This window comes from Eschrichtius robustus, chromosome 12, assembly GCF_028021215.1.
Source record: "Eschrichtius robustus isolate mEscRob2 chromosome 12, mEscRob2.pri, whole genome shotgun sequence".
Lineage (NCBI taxonomy): Eukaryota > Metazoa > Chordata > Mammalia > Artiodactyla > Eschrichtiidae > Eschrichtius > Eschrichtius robustus.
Window position 1 is genome coordinate 16518225 of NC_090835.1, and position 12806 is coordinate 16531030.

General features: G+C 36.7%; 1 protein-coding gene across 1 annotated transcript in view; it reads left to right on the forward strand.

Moving 5' to 3' along the window:
* CNTN3 (contactin 3) overlaps positions 1–12806 on the forward strand; it is a 310295-nt gene that overhangs the window by 71602 nt on the left and 225887 nt on the right. Inside the window, exon 2 of the mRNA XM_068557391.1 lies at positions 10629–10763. Within this exon, the coding sequence (XP_068413492.1) occupies positions 10709–10763 (55 nt within the window). The 5' untranslated portion in view covers positions 10629–10708. The remainder of the gene's footprint in view (positions 1–10628; positions 10764–12806) is intronic.

A 12806-nucleotide genomic window follows, 5' to 3' on the forward strand; every position in this document is an offset into this window, starting at 1 on the left:
TAGGCATGTTCCTTTTCTGTCATCCTCAAGGATTTGATCTTCCTCTGCTCACGCCCTGAAGACTGGGCTTCTCCATCTTTTTGTCTCAGCCCACTGTCTCTGGATTTTCTGTGAGTCATTTCACTCACTCCCGTGAATCACCTCTGGTGCTAGGTTTTGCCGATGGGGTTACATTTCCCCATACCCATCTCCTTACCTTTCTCCTAGGTTAGCCCTCCCTTTTCTTTTAAGAATTACCTCAGATACCACCTATACTATAGAGTCTTCCCATTTTCTAACCACCATTCCTATTCCTTATCTATAACTATACCTTAAAGAAATGTAGCTCATGAGCTATGACCCTCAAGCAACTTTGTTGTCTCTCTTTGTCCCCTTATGTTCTTTCTGTGAATTTCTTTTCTTAGTTCCTCTCCTGCACCTGGAAGAAAACCCCAGTAGCCCTGTCCACTCCATATTTGGTGATGCTTAGGTATCTGACATAATTTCAATCAAAAAATTATAATATTCTGTCCTGTTTAATAGCTACAACTTAGAACTTGATTTAAAGATAAAACTAATCTCCCTCCCTACTGCTTTGCTGCTGCAGAGGGCAAGTCTGCAATCAGAGAAAGAATGTTTTGGCTTCTTTTCTCACCTAGTATGTCTACATCTCCTCCCCCTAACTTGCTGTTTCTAGTTCTGATTACTGTGTTGCAAAGGAAGAGAAGAGGGGGCAGCACGTTTCGCCTGATTGATTCCGTTGTTGTGATTTAGGATCATGGCACTTTGGACTTACCGGGAGTGTAGAACTGGTGTTTTCTTTCAGTGGTTCTCTCCTTAGATGCCCTATCTTTCCTGTGGAAGGTCTTCCCCTGCCCCCCACTGCTGATTCTCTTGCTCTGGCTGATTGACAGCTGCATCGCCCCAGGCACTCCCGGGTGTGTGTCTGGCTCACCGAACACACCATGCATTCTGTACCCGTAATGTCTCTGAGGATCCATCTCCTTCATAAATTACAATCTTCTATTCTGCTTAGCCTACTCTTTTTCCTTAGTGTGATCCTAGACCCCTGCATCCCTCAAAATGCAGCTCTCTGTGGTCTCCTTATAGCATGTCCCCCCTCTGTGGGTTTAAAGGAAACCCTTCTCCCTCCCCCTGAGTGGGTAGAACTCATCAGAATTCTCTCCGAAGAAGCTTTTTTCAAATCCTCTACTGAGGCTCCAGACATCTCTGATGTGAGCAAGGGTTTCAGAGCCAGACAAATGGTTTTGCAGTATCTCCTTTGAAAATTTGTTCCTCATTCTGTTCTGGCACCTCCCTCACCTTTAGGGTATAACACTGCTATGTCTTGGAGACTGAAGAAGGAACTTCCTATTAACATCCTATTACAGACCTCTCTCCTCTGGTCCAGAAGCTTGTATTAAAACGTTTCTGGGTCATTTTGCTTCTTGAGAGTTTAAGTACCTGGAGGTCAAAGATGATGATTTATTTTAAAATATTCTCTCTGTGCTTGTACCTGACATGCTGTAGGCACTCAGGAAATGTGAGTTTTCTCACCAAGATCATTCTCCTTTATCCAAAATTACAAGGTTAAAAAAAAAAAAAAAAGAAAGTATGGCCTTGCTTAGTGTGCACAACCAGACTACCTGCTGAGTACTGCCTCATCCTGGCCAGAAAGCACTTTTTAGCCCTTTTCAACCTCTTGACCCCTTTCTCCTTGACCCTCACAACAAAATTATTTACATATTTTTGAACCTATTGTCATGTTAGAAATGGAGATTTTTTTTTCCCTTTTTCAAAATGTTTGGTAATGTTTTGAGAAATCAATATGTGGCCATCATAGAAAATTTAAAATATATAAAAGAATGTAGAGAGAAAAGTGGTTTCCCTGGTTTCTATTTCGAAATACGCAGTTCCCCTCCCCAGAGACAACTGCTTTCTCCAGTTCTCGAATATTCTTTCAAATTCTTTGCGCTCATAAATGTATATAAGTGTATATTTTTTGACTCCGTATGAAAGGCATCATACTTTTCACACGTTGTGTTGTATCTTATGTTCGTGGCTTAGTGTATCTTTGAGATTTCTTGATTTAATCCCAAACAGAGCTGCTGCATTTTTCTTAATTCTTACCTACTATCGGGATGGTACGTTATCACAGTGTATATGCTTGAAATCAAGCAGAAGCGTTGTTTATTTAAATAGTCCAGTACTTTCCCTTTATAAAAGAAATTTAATTTGTTAAAAATGTAATGAATTTAAGTGAAATTTAATGCAGTATCAGTTATAGAACTAGTTTCAGTTGCCAACTGTATTAATACAAACGTTTAAAAGTATATAAATGATCAGGAGAAAAACAAATATTGTATATTAACGCATATATGTGGAATCTGAAAAAATTGGTATAGATGATCTTATTTACAAAGCATAAATAGAGACACAGAGGTAGAGAACAAACGTATGGATACCAAGGGGGAAGGCGGGGGTGGGATGAATTGGGGGATTGGGATTGACATATATACACTATTGATGCTGTGTATAAAATAGATAACTAATGATAACCTACTGTATAGCAGAGGGAACTCTACTCAGTGCTCTGTGGTGACCTAAATGGGAAGGAAATCCAAAAAAGGGGGGATATATTTATACGTATAGCTGATTCACTTTGCTGTACAGTAGAAACTAACACAACATTGTAAAGCAACTATACTCCAATAAAAAGTAAAAAATAGATAAATAAAAATATATAAAAGATCAGGTTATACTTTATGGTTCCCTAACAATCTGACTGCGTAAACATTCCATTTGCTACATATCATGTGAAAAATAATTGAAAGTACAGAGGTTCTGTCTTTATTTATCTTGGGTAAATGTCTTAACCCATATGTGTCTTTGCTTCTTTATCTGAAAAATGGGGGTGATAATAGAATGAGCCTCATGGATTGTCGTGAGGGTGAAGTGGGTTAATGTATGAAACAATATCTGGGAAATAACAAGCAATAAAAGATAATGATATCACAGTTCATTTTCCTTTCTAATATTTGGAATATTATCTTTGTAGAAAAGCATTTGCATCATATGGTGTTTTTTTTTTTAAATAAATTTATTTATTTTTGGCTGCGTTGGGTCTTCATTGTTGCACGCAGGCTTCCTCTAGATGTGGCGAGCGGGGTCTACTCTGTTGCGGTGCGCGGGCTTCTCATTGTGGTGGCTTCTCTTCTTGCAGAGCATGAGCTCTAGGCGTGCGGGCTTCAGTAGTTATGGCATGAGGGCTCAGTAGTTGTGGCTTATGGGCTCTAGAGTGCAGGCTCAGTAGTTGTGGCACATGGGCTTAGTTGCTCCGCGGCACGTGGGATCTTCCCGGACCAGGGCTCAAACCCGTCCCCTGCACTGGCAGGCAGACTCCTAACCACTGCACCACCAGGGAAGTCCCTGCATCGTATGGTTTTTAAGCTATTTTAAAATTCTAAATAAATATATAGTGGCAAGGAATGTTGTGATGTAGACTTAAGAAAGTTACGTTGCTCCTCGTTACCATATCATGAGGTCTACAGTAATTTCCCATTCAGTAAGAAAGGAAGAAAACCCATGCAGCATTTATAATTATGGAAATTTGTCTTTGTTGATTTTGTTCCTTGTTTAAGTTAGAAAATGTCAAGGATAAGTATATAGCAGAATTTGCTTATCGTTTAGTTTTCTAGTTATCATTAAATGTGGTAGGACCCAAAAGTCCAAGTCCCAGAGCAGGGTTCTTTTCACTGGAAGAATTAAATTAAAAAAAAAATCCCCACAAGAGCACCTTTGTTCTGACTACCTTGGAAAAACATTGGACAGTGTCAATCGTTTTTTTAAGGATGAAAATTCCATTAGAAGATCCTGCAACTTTTCGAAACTTGGACCTGCTCCAAAACACAAGATGCTTCAAGGGTTGTTCTTGCATGCCAAGTAGTAGTCACCTATGATTGGAGAGATGTTTGTAAAAACATTGTGCCCTGGAAATGGCCACATTTAGTTTGAGGCTTAAAGGAAAGCAAGAGAATTGAAGTAAACCCTCTGTCAAGTATACTTAGAAATAATGACATTTTGTCTAATATTTTGAAGCAAGAAACAGGTTGGCATGATTTTGTAGCTGTGTCTTTTCTCTTCACCTTGCAGTTGCATGAAATTAGTGGAACCAACTGAAAAATGGAATTGCAGTTTTTTCTGAGGTGGTATCAGTGAAACCATCTTTGAGTTGAGGACAGAGAGATCTCTTGAGTTGCCAGAGAAGACCTTGTTGAGTTGAGGACAAAGTAAAAAGAGGCTCTGAAATCAACATAAGGTGCCTCAGAGTGTTCTGGCAGTATTTTTATATAGCTGATTCATCGACCGCAATGTATGCCCCAAAAAGAGGTCTGATTCGCTTTGCTACTGCCTGTGTACACTGATTGCTAAAAGATCAAAAGAAAAAAATTAACTGGATGTCAGCGATGAGATGCTTCTCTATACCAAAAACAGGTTCATGATCTCAACTTATTTATCAAGCTTTTCAACAGTGACCTTCTCAGGAACAATTATTTTTCAACATAATTTTTTTCTTTTCAATCTGCATAATTTATACTTAATTCCATTTTGATGAAGTTGTCATTAATTTCTGCATGAACAAAGAAAGAAGAAATAAATCTCCAAATACACACATATATATACACCCACACACATATGTCTATAATATATACACCCATATATAGGTACACACACATGTAATAGCTATGTAAAAGAAATTACTTTCCAGTGTAATAAAACAAATTGTGTACAAAACAAAAGTTAGCTTATGTCAGTCTATCTGTATTTGGCGTAGAGCGGTAAGAGGGTCCATAGATTTGGCTGATTTCTCAAAAAGGACCTTAACCTACAAAAGGTTATGAATCGCTGTTCTTTTGCAGATTGTAGTCTGTTTGGAGAGAAAAGCCATAGTCTCTGTAACTATAATGGGAGGTGTTGAAAGTGCTGAGGGTTGGAGGAAGGACTGTAAGGGGCTGTAGGTGTCCTCAGGAGCATGGGATAGATGGCTTCTAGCTGGCATTTGCCTTATTTGCTGATTGTGCTACTGTAAATACAAAACTGTTAGTGTGAAGGTAACATCAACCTGGGCACATTATATTCTCCCCTCTTCTTAGCTGCGGAACACTTACGAACTGTAGGGAGGATGTGTGTGGAGTTGTCAAGAATGTTGGACTTTGAGCCCAGTATTCACGTGAATTTCATCCCCTGCCTGTTCAGTTTCAGCAGGAAAGAGGTATAGTATGCAGAGTGGATCAACTGCATTTCTGGAAGAAGTGCAGATCCTGAATGAGTGAATGATTATGATGATGAATGAAAACAAAGTGGGTGTATGCAGCCTGATTTCTGAACTGGCAGGATGTGCAGTCTTATCAAGTGTTAAACTCATGCATTCATTGACTACCATGGTGTTACGTTGTATACCACGATAGTGAGCTAATTTCTCTACAAGACTCAAAATACAACACCATAGGCATCAAACTTTTATGCATTAATGATTAAATATTTTACTCTACTAAAAGGCTCTAATCTGCTCAAGGTTTTCTGTGGTTTTTTTGGTACAGGTTGGGAATACTGTATATTCATGAATAGATTTTGTTTCTCAAATATCAGAGTTGGAGGTGAGATTTTTTGGATGTGAGAGATGTGTTCAGCAATCCTCTCAACAAAATTGCTGTAGGGTTTGTCTCTTTGAAAAGGAGAATGTGCGTTAGGTACCCGTTCCTCTGATATAAATGAAGTCAAATCATTCTCACACCTAAAGTTTCCACCGCATAAAGAAGCTTAACTCTGAGCATTTGCCAAGACTGCATTCAGAGCTGTGTATGTATATTCAATATAAATATATATCAATATTTCATGATCCACAAGCTTAGTAGCAATTTTGTAAAGGGTATGACAAAAGCCACAAATGATCTCTTCTTTTAGAGCAACTGGGAACAACTATTTAGAGCATTTTTTGTTTTAAGTCCAAGGTCTAGCATTTTTAACTGAGTTGACATTAAGAATAGATAGTACAGTTGTTAATATATACTAAATTTGGGGGCTTTTTAAAGACCACCATGAGAAATGTGTTGTGAATTTATTAAGCTTTAACCCCTAGAAGCAAATGTCTATTAGCAGAGAAAATTCTAAAGGGTATCTATTTATTTCTTTGATTTAAAACATTCCTGTGAATAGTAGAATATTTTTATTGTAGCAGATGACATTTTGATTCATATCTGTCTTGCTTCAGTAGCTTCTTTTGTATTTATTTTAACTTGGTGATTTCAGAAGTGGTACGAGCTTTTATATGACCTTTCTCTCTGTGACAATACTTGGCAACACTGAGAAGTCAGGTCATGACTGTATTAATTACCTTCATTATTTATAAAGTCAGTGCCCTACTTTAGCACTGATTAAAAATGAGCAGCATAATTTTTAAGAATAGTATCCCTAATGAAGTTTCTTTTTATCTTTGAACTTTATACAGTGTGTGCCTGTGTGTATGTGTATGTGTGTGAACCAATATAAGAATATTGGAATATACATATTTCTTCTCTTAAATCAGATAGTTTGGTTAATATCGTCTAGCTTCTGACTTCTATGCATTTGAAGGCAAGAACGAAATTGGTGTGTTGCAAAATATGTTGTCTTTTTATCCTTTTAAGCCTGACACAGATTATAATATTGTCTGATTTGAATGTTCATTGTAAATCTGATCATGTCAACTCCTGGTTAAAATTGTACTGCGTTTTCAAAGGGCTTTATCCTGATACTAATATTCTTAGCCAGGCATAGAAGCTTGACCCCTATTATGCATCTGCAGTCTCATTTCACACCACAGTGAACTTGGCCATCGGCATTCTATCTCATCAATCTTCTTTCTGTTCGTACAATAAGCCATGAACACTGAAGCCACAGGGCCTTTTGCATATTCTATTCTTTACGCCCAGGGGTGATTGCCAAAATATTTAACCAGCAGTAGGACATGGGCACTGACCAGTCAGAAGTGACATGGGCTAGAGCAGAATTCTGGAAACCCCCTGTTGAGCCAGTCACTAATTTTTAGGTGGTACATCTAGTTGGTGGGGTGGGGTTCTGGGCCAGCCTGGGAGACAGGATGGTTATTTGATAGGAGAGGGTCCAGACAGTGGCTACTCACCAGCCTGTTTACCAACTCAAGGCTTTGTCTATACCTGGAAAATTTCTTCCTTTTCTCACCCTGCAAAACATACACACATCTGATTATGTCATCTCTTCTTTTCTTCCATTTCACTGCAGTTCTTAAGAGGAGCTTCTCCTGACCTTCCTGATGAGGGTTGTTCTCGTTGAGATTTTCACTAGAAACTCCTATCCCTTCATTGTACCTTTCACAGTGGTCAGTTTACATATACTTTGTAAGTAATTGAATCGTATATCACTCCCATTAGTTTGTATATTCCATGAGGGCAGGGATCGTCAATTATCTGACAACCCCATCTTCATCTTCCTCCAGAATTAAAATTCCAGCACCTAATAAGAGCTTAATAAATATTTATTGAATGAATGAATTTTCAAAAAGACTTTAGGACTTCTTTGAACATACTTACACTTTGCAAATGTAGCTGATACGCGTGTTAGTTGTGGGATGCATTGTTGGGAAGATAACTTTTTTTTTTTAATTTACCATCTACTTAATGCCTTCTTATACATTTTTCTGAAATAATTTTCAAGTGGTGGCTAGATCCCATGCTGTGACTTATCTTTTCTTTAAGTAGAAATGCTTCTCACTCCCTTGATGACCAGTGAAATGGTTTAATCTCCCAAATTGACTTATTCATTTTTCTTAAAGCTCAGCAAGAAAAATTACTTAAAAGCCTAAAATGATGCACAGGGTGTTAGAAACATTGCAGTGGTGGAAAAGCTGTGGTCCTACTTTCAAAGATGTATCAGTCTAGTAATTTTCTCCTTATCCTACTTACAAGTGTTTATAATGTTTTCTTTTCCCGTTGCAGTATTAGAACATAGACCATATGTTTTGTTCTCTGTATGACATAGAGCAAAGCCTCACACATTTATATGGATGCATTTTAATGATAGTGATGATGTTACTACAGGATCTTCTGCTAAAGTTTTCCTTTTTTCTTGAAAATTCCAACAACCTGTTCTTTTTAAGTCTATTATTTTGTTATTACCAAATTCTTTCTCAGTCCATTTAATGTATAAACTGGATAGCTTTAACTCCTCAAAGAATGAAATACTAGTTTGATAATGTTTTACTCCTCAAGGCTTTCCTGTGTTTGAGACTTAACTGTTGTCCCCAGACTTTAATGTACCTTGCAACTGCTGCCTAGCTTTTTATGAATATTTGACATTTCGTGTATCATATTACTGCATTTAATGTTTCCAACGCCTTTTATGAATAATTGTCATTGTATTTTATTTGAAAAGTTCAAAAATTTTTTTTGCTTTTCTACCGTGTATATGTGTGTATGCCATTCTTCTCATGATTTCTGGACTGTGGTTTCCTCACGTGCATCATTAGAAGGAAGTTATGGTGGTTATGGCTGTCATATTTAAGTGTAATCTGGAATGATTTAAGTTATTATTCAACTTAGTAATTGAAAATAATTATGGATACAAAATGTCTTACTGATTAATCAGGAAAAAGGAAGGCAGGCTAGGTATCTGAAAGCCTTTGGTCCAAGTGGGGGAAATCAACCACTGGAAAGGCTTGAGAAGTAATTATTGAATGAAGTAGAATGTGTCCTTCCTTGTACACTTAAATAATTTCATGATTTTGGCCATAAGTCTCACGGGACTGAATGCTATTGAAAATAGCTTCAAAATGTCTTAGTTTCATATGCACAGTGAGACAGACACCACATGTGACTCTTGCCATTATCACTTCAGTGCACATCACTTCCACTTGCCACCAAATGCATTCTTTGAATGGACCTAATGGGTTTTTTTTGTTTTTTGTTTTTGCCTCTGAAGCCATTTTGCTGTCCCTATGAGAGGCTAGAAGTGCTGGATCATTAATACTCCCTGAAAATAGCCTCCAAACGATGACTCATGGGAGTTGTATAAATACCCCAGATCCCTTGCGGCTTGGCAAGGATAACTGGACAACTGAAGCATAACTCTGGCATTACTCTGAGGCATACGTTCTACGCAGGCTGGACTTCCAGAGTTTCCCCAAAAGGAATAAGCTGTACTTAGACACAGGGGTTGATGGGTTCATATCTTACCCTTTATTGGCTGCCTTCCTTTCCCTCTCTTACTTCACCAGGTCCTGACTGTTTTTGTCATTCACCTCTCAAGTAAACTGCTTGCACTTGAATTCATTTTGCAGTGTTTGCATTAAGGGGAACCTAAACTAAGACACTTGCAATTTGTAGTAATGGGGACAGTTAGAAATGGTCACAGATCCCATGATGGTGTAAGTTGCCAACCTGCAGTCCTTAGAGGAGTAGTTCTCAATCGTATTTCCACCTGTTTCAGATTCCCACGGGCCAAGTCAGAGTTATGCCGAAATCCCGGAATTCTAGCAGTTCTACCGCTTACTCCCCTCGCCTTCCCCAAGAATGTATATTATATTGCAAGTGAACAAGAGCAGCATTACTATAGGAATAACTGATTTAATACATTATTTTAAGTATGTAACTTGCAAGATGTCATATTTTCACTCTTGAAATTATTATTTGGAACACACTTAATTCTAATTGAATATATCACATCACATGGCAGAATCCCGTAGTTAAGAACCACTGAGATTTCTCTCGTTTGCTTAGCAACAACTAAGACAGCCCAATCCATAGCAGCTACTGACTGAGAGTTGTACACCTTCTCTGCTAAAATGGCTGGCATTAAAGTCATTCATTTCCCTGTGTGGAACCAGCTGAGTTTTAGCAATGGAAAAAAGTTTCTCTGATTTTAAGTGTGTGCATCCAGCCTACTTGATCATTAACCGTGCAGTTTAGGTAGTTTCAAATGGCCATTGAAAATGACACAGGATATTCACACAATTATTTACTCTCAGCCAGCACATTCAAGTTTATGAAATTCAGCAAGCAAAAAATAGTTTCATTTGCAAGATTCTCATACTGAACAATTTTCATCATTAGCATTTTTTTAATTCAACATATGTAATTGAGGGCTTTCTGCAATTGTTTCTGAAAAAACAGGCTTAAAATGAACATTGATAATGTTATTTATAATTTATATGCCTATGAGGGATTCAGAGACTATGAAAAGCAGTGTTTCGAGATATCAAATCTGCTGATGTGACTCTTAGTTTAACCAAAAATATTATCATGAGAGAAAATGAGAAAAGTTACAACTTCAGGGTAATATTTTACTTGTTGTAATTACTATCTAGCAAAAGTTTCAATACTTAATATACTAATATTTAATATTTTAGTATTGTCAAACATTTCTAATTTTGTGAAGCCCCTCTGTCTGCCTATCAGTTACATAAAGAGTTTTTTAAGTATCTACATATCATACATCTTTTTTGCACCAAAAAAGATTCATTTCATTTGGGGATTTTGAGTGGTTGAGAGTGGTACAGTTTTATGAAAAGAAGAAAATCTATGTTTTAAAGCAATTCGTTTTTTCAAGTCTGACTTCTTTGTATATTTATTTTACAGATTAAAGGATTCACCTGAAGACATAGCATTCTATTCATCAGAGACTGGACAAGAGTTACTCTTGCTTTTGGCAATTAAAGATGATGTTGTCATGGAAACAGTTGATCCTGCTTTCATTCGTTGGCTGCCTAGGAGGTAACAATAAGCTATATTTTCTAAATTGAAGTTAGAACTATACTTGAGTCATTTGTTAAATAATTTTTAAATGTTGAACTGATCCTCCACAAGTCTTTTTTTTTGTCCCAGAAAGGAAATTCTAATTTTCTCTTCTGATAACTGGATTCTCATTGTGCTCCCTAATGTTTGCAGACCATTTTACTTTCATTACAAATATAATGGCATTTAATATCATGCATCTAATAAGAACCTGCTGTATAAAAAATAAATAAAATAAAATTCAAATAAAAAGAAAGAATAGATACATGTGTACAAAAAATATTATGGATCTACTGTTGTGTTACGAATATAACAATTAATCAGAATTTGAGAATGTTAATTCGTGACTTTTTTACCAAAATGGCTAAATCTTGTAATCTGTAGTGTAAAGGGAAAATACAGATTTTAAAAAATGTCTGTATTTTCATATCTAATCTTAAAAACAATACTATTTTTCTTTCAGCAAATAACTTATTTAAGGGACCAAAACTAAGGATAGAATTTTTATTTGTTAATTTTGAAAATTTGAAGTTTAGAACAAAACAGAAAGAAAAAGGAATAATTCTCATATATTCACCATACAAAAGCAACTCTTAAAAATCATTTGATGCATGTTCATTTTGTTTCATTTTCTTGAACAGTGGAAGAGTAAGACAAGGATTTTTTAAAATGAAGTTAACATGTGTGCAACGATTAGTTTTTTGCTTTATTTTATTGTATTTTATTTTTTTATTGGGGTATAGTTGTTTTACAATGTTGTGTTAGTTTCTACTGTACAGCAAAGTGGAGTTTCCTGTGCTGTACAGCAGTTTCTCACTAGTTATCTGTTTTATACATATTAGTGTATATATGTCAATCCCAGGCTCCCAATTCATCCCACCCACCCTTTCCCCCATTGGTGTCCATACATTTGTTCTCTACGTCTGTGTCTCTATTTCTGCCTTGCAAACAGGTTCATCTGTACCATTTTTCTAGATTCCACATACATGCGTTAATATACGATATTTGTGTTTCTTTTTCTGACTTACTTCACTCTGTATGATGGTCTCTAGGTCCATCCACATCTCTACAAATGACCCAATTTCGTTCCTTTTTATGGCTGAGTAATATTCCATTGTATATATGGACCGCATCTTCTTTATCCATTTGTCTGTCAATGGGCATTTAGGTTGCTTCCATGACCTGGTTATTGTAAATAGTGCTGCAGTGAACATTGGGGTGCATGTGTCTTTTTGAATTGTGGTTTTCTCTGGGTAGATGCCCAGGAGTGGGATTGCTGGGTCATATGGTAATTATATTTTTAGTTTTTTAAGGAACCTCCATACTGTTCTCCATAATGGCTGTATCAATTTACATTCCCACCAAGAGTGCAAGAGGGTTGCCTTTTCTCCACACCCTCTCCAGCATTTGTTGTTTGTAGATTTTCTGATGATGCCCATTCTAACTGCTGTGAGGTGCTATCTCATTGTAGCTTTGATTTGCATTTCTCTAATAATTAGCGATGTTGAGCAGCTTTTCATGTGCCTCTTGACCATCTGTATGTCTTCTTTGGAGAAATGTCTATTTAGGTCTCCTGCCCATTTTTTGATTGGGTTGTTTTTTTGATATTGAGCTGCATGAGTTGTTTTTATATTTTGGAGATTAATCCTTTGTCCGTTGATTTGTTTGCAAAGTTTTCTTTCTTTTTATTATAAAAACTCTCCAGCACCTAAAGGGTTGAAAGAATAGTACAATAAGTACCTACATATGCACCATTTAGATTTAACTATTGTACCATTTACTGTACTTGTTCTATATATATACATATGTGTGTGTATTTTCCATTCATTGTTTGATTGACTACACCATTTGAAAGTAAGTTACAGAAGTTATCACCTCTCACCTCTAAAAATTTCAGCATCCGTCTCCTGAGAAGAAGACCTATCTTCTAGATAAACACAAGTGCTTTATGATACCTAAGGAACGTAACAACAAAAAAAGTAGCTTGTCATTTTTCTTTTCTAAGAGGAGGAAATTGGTATG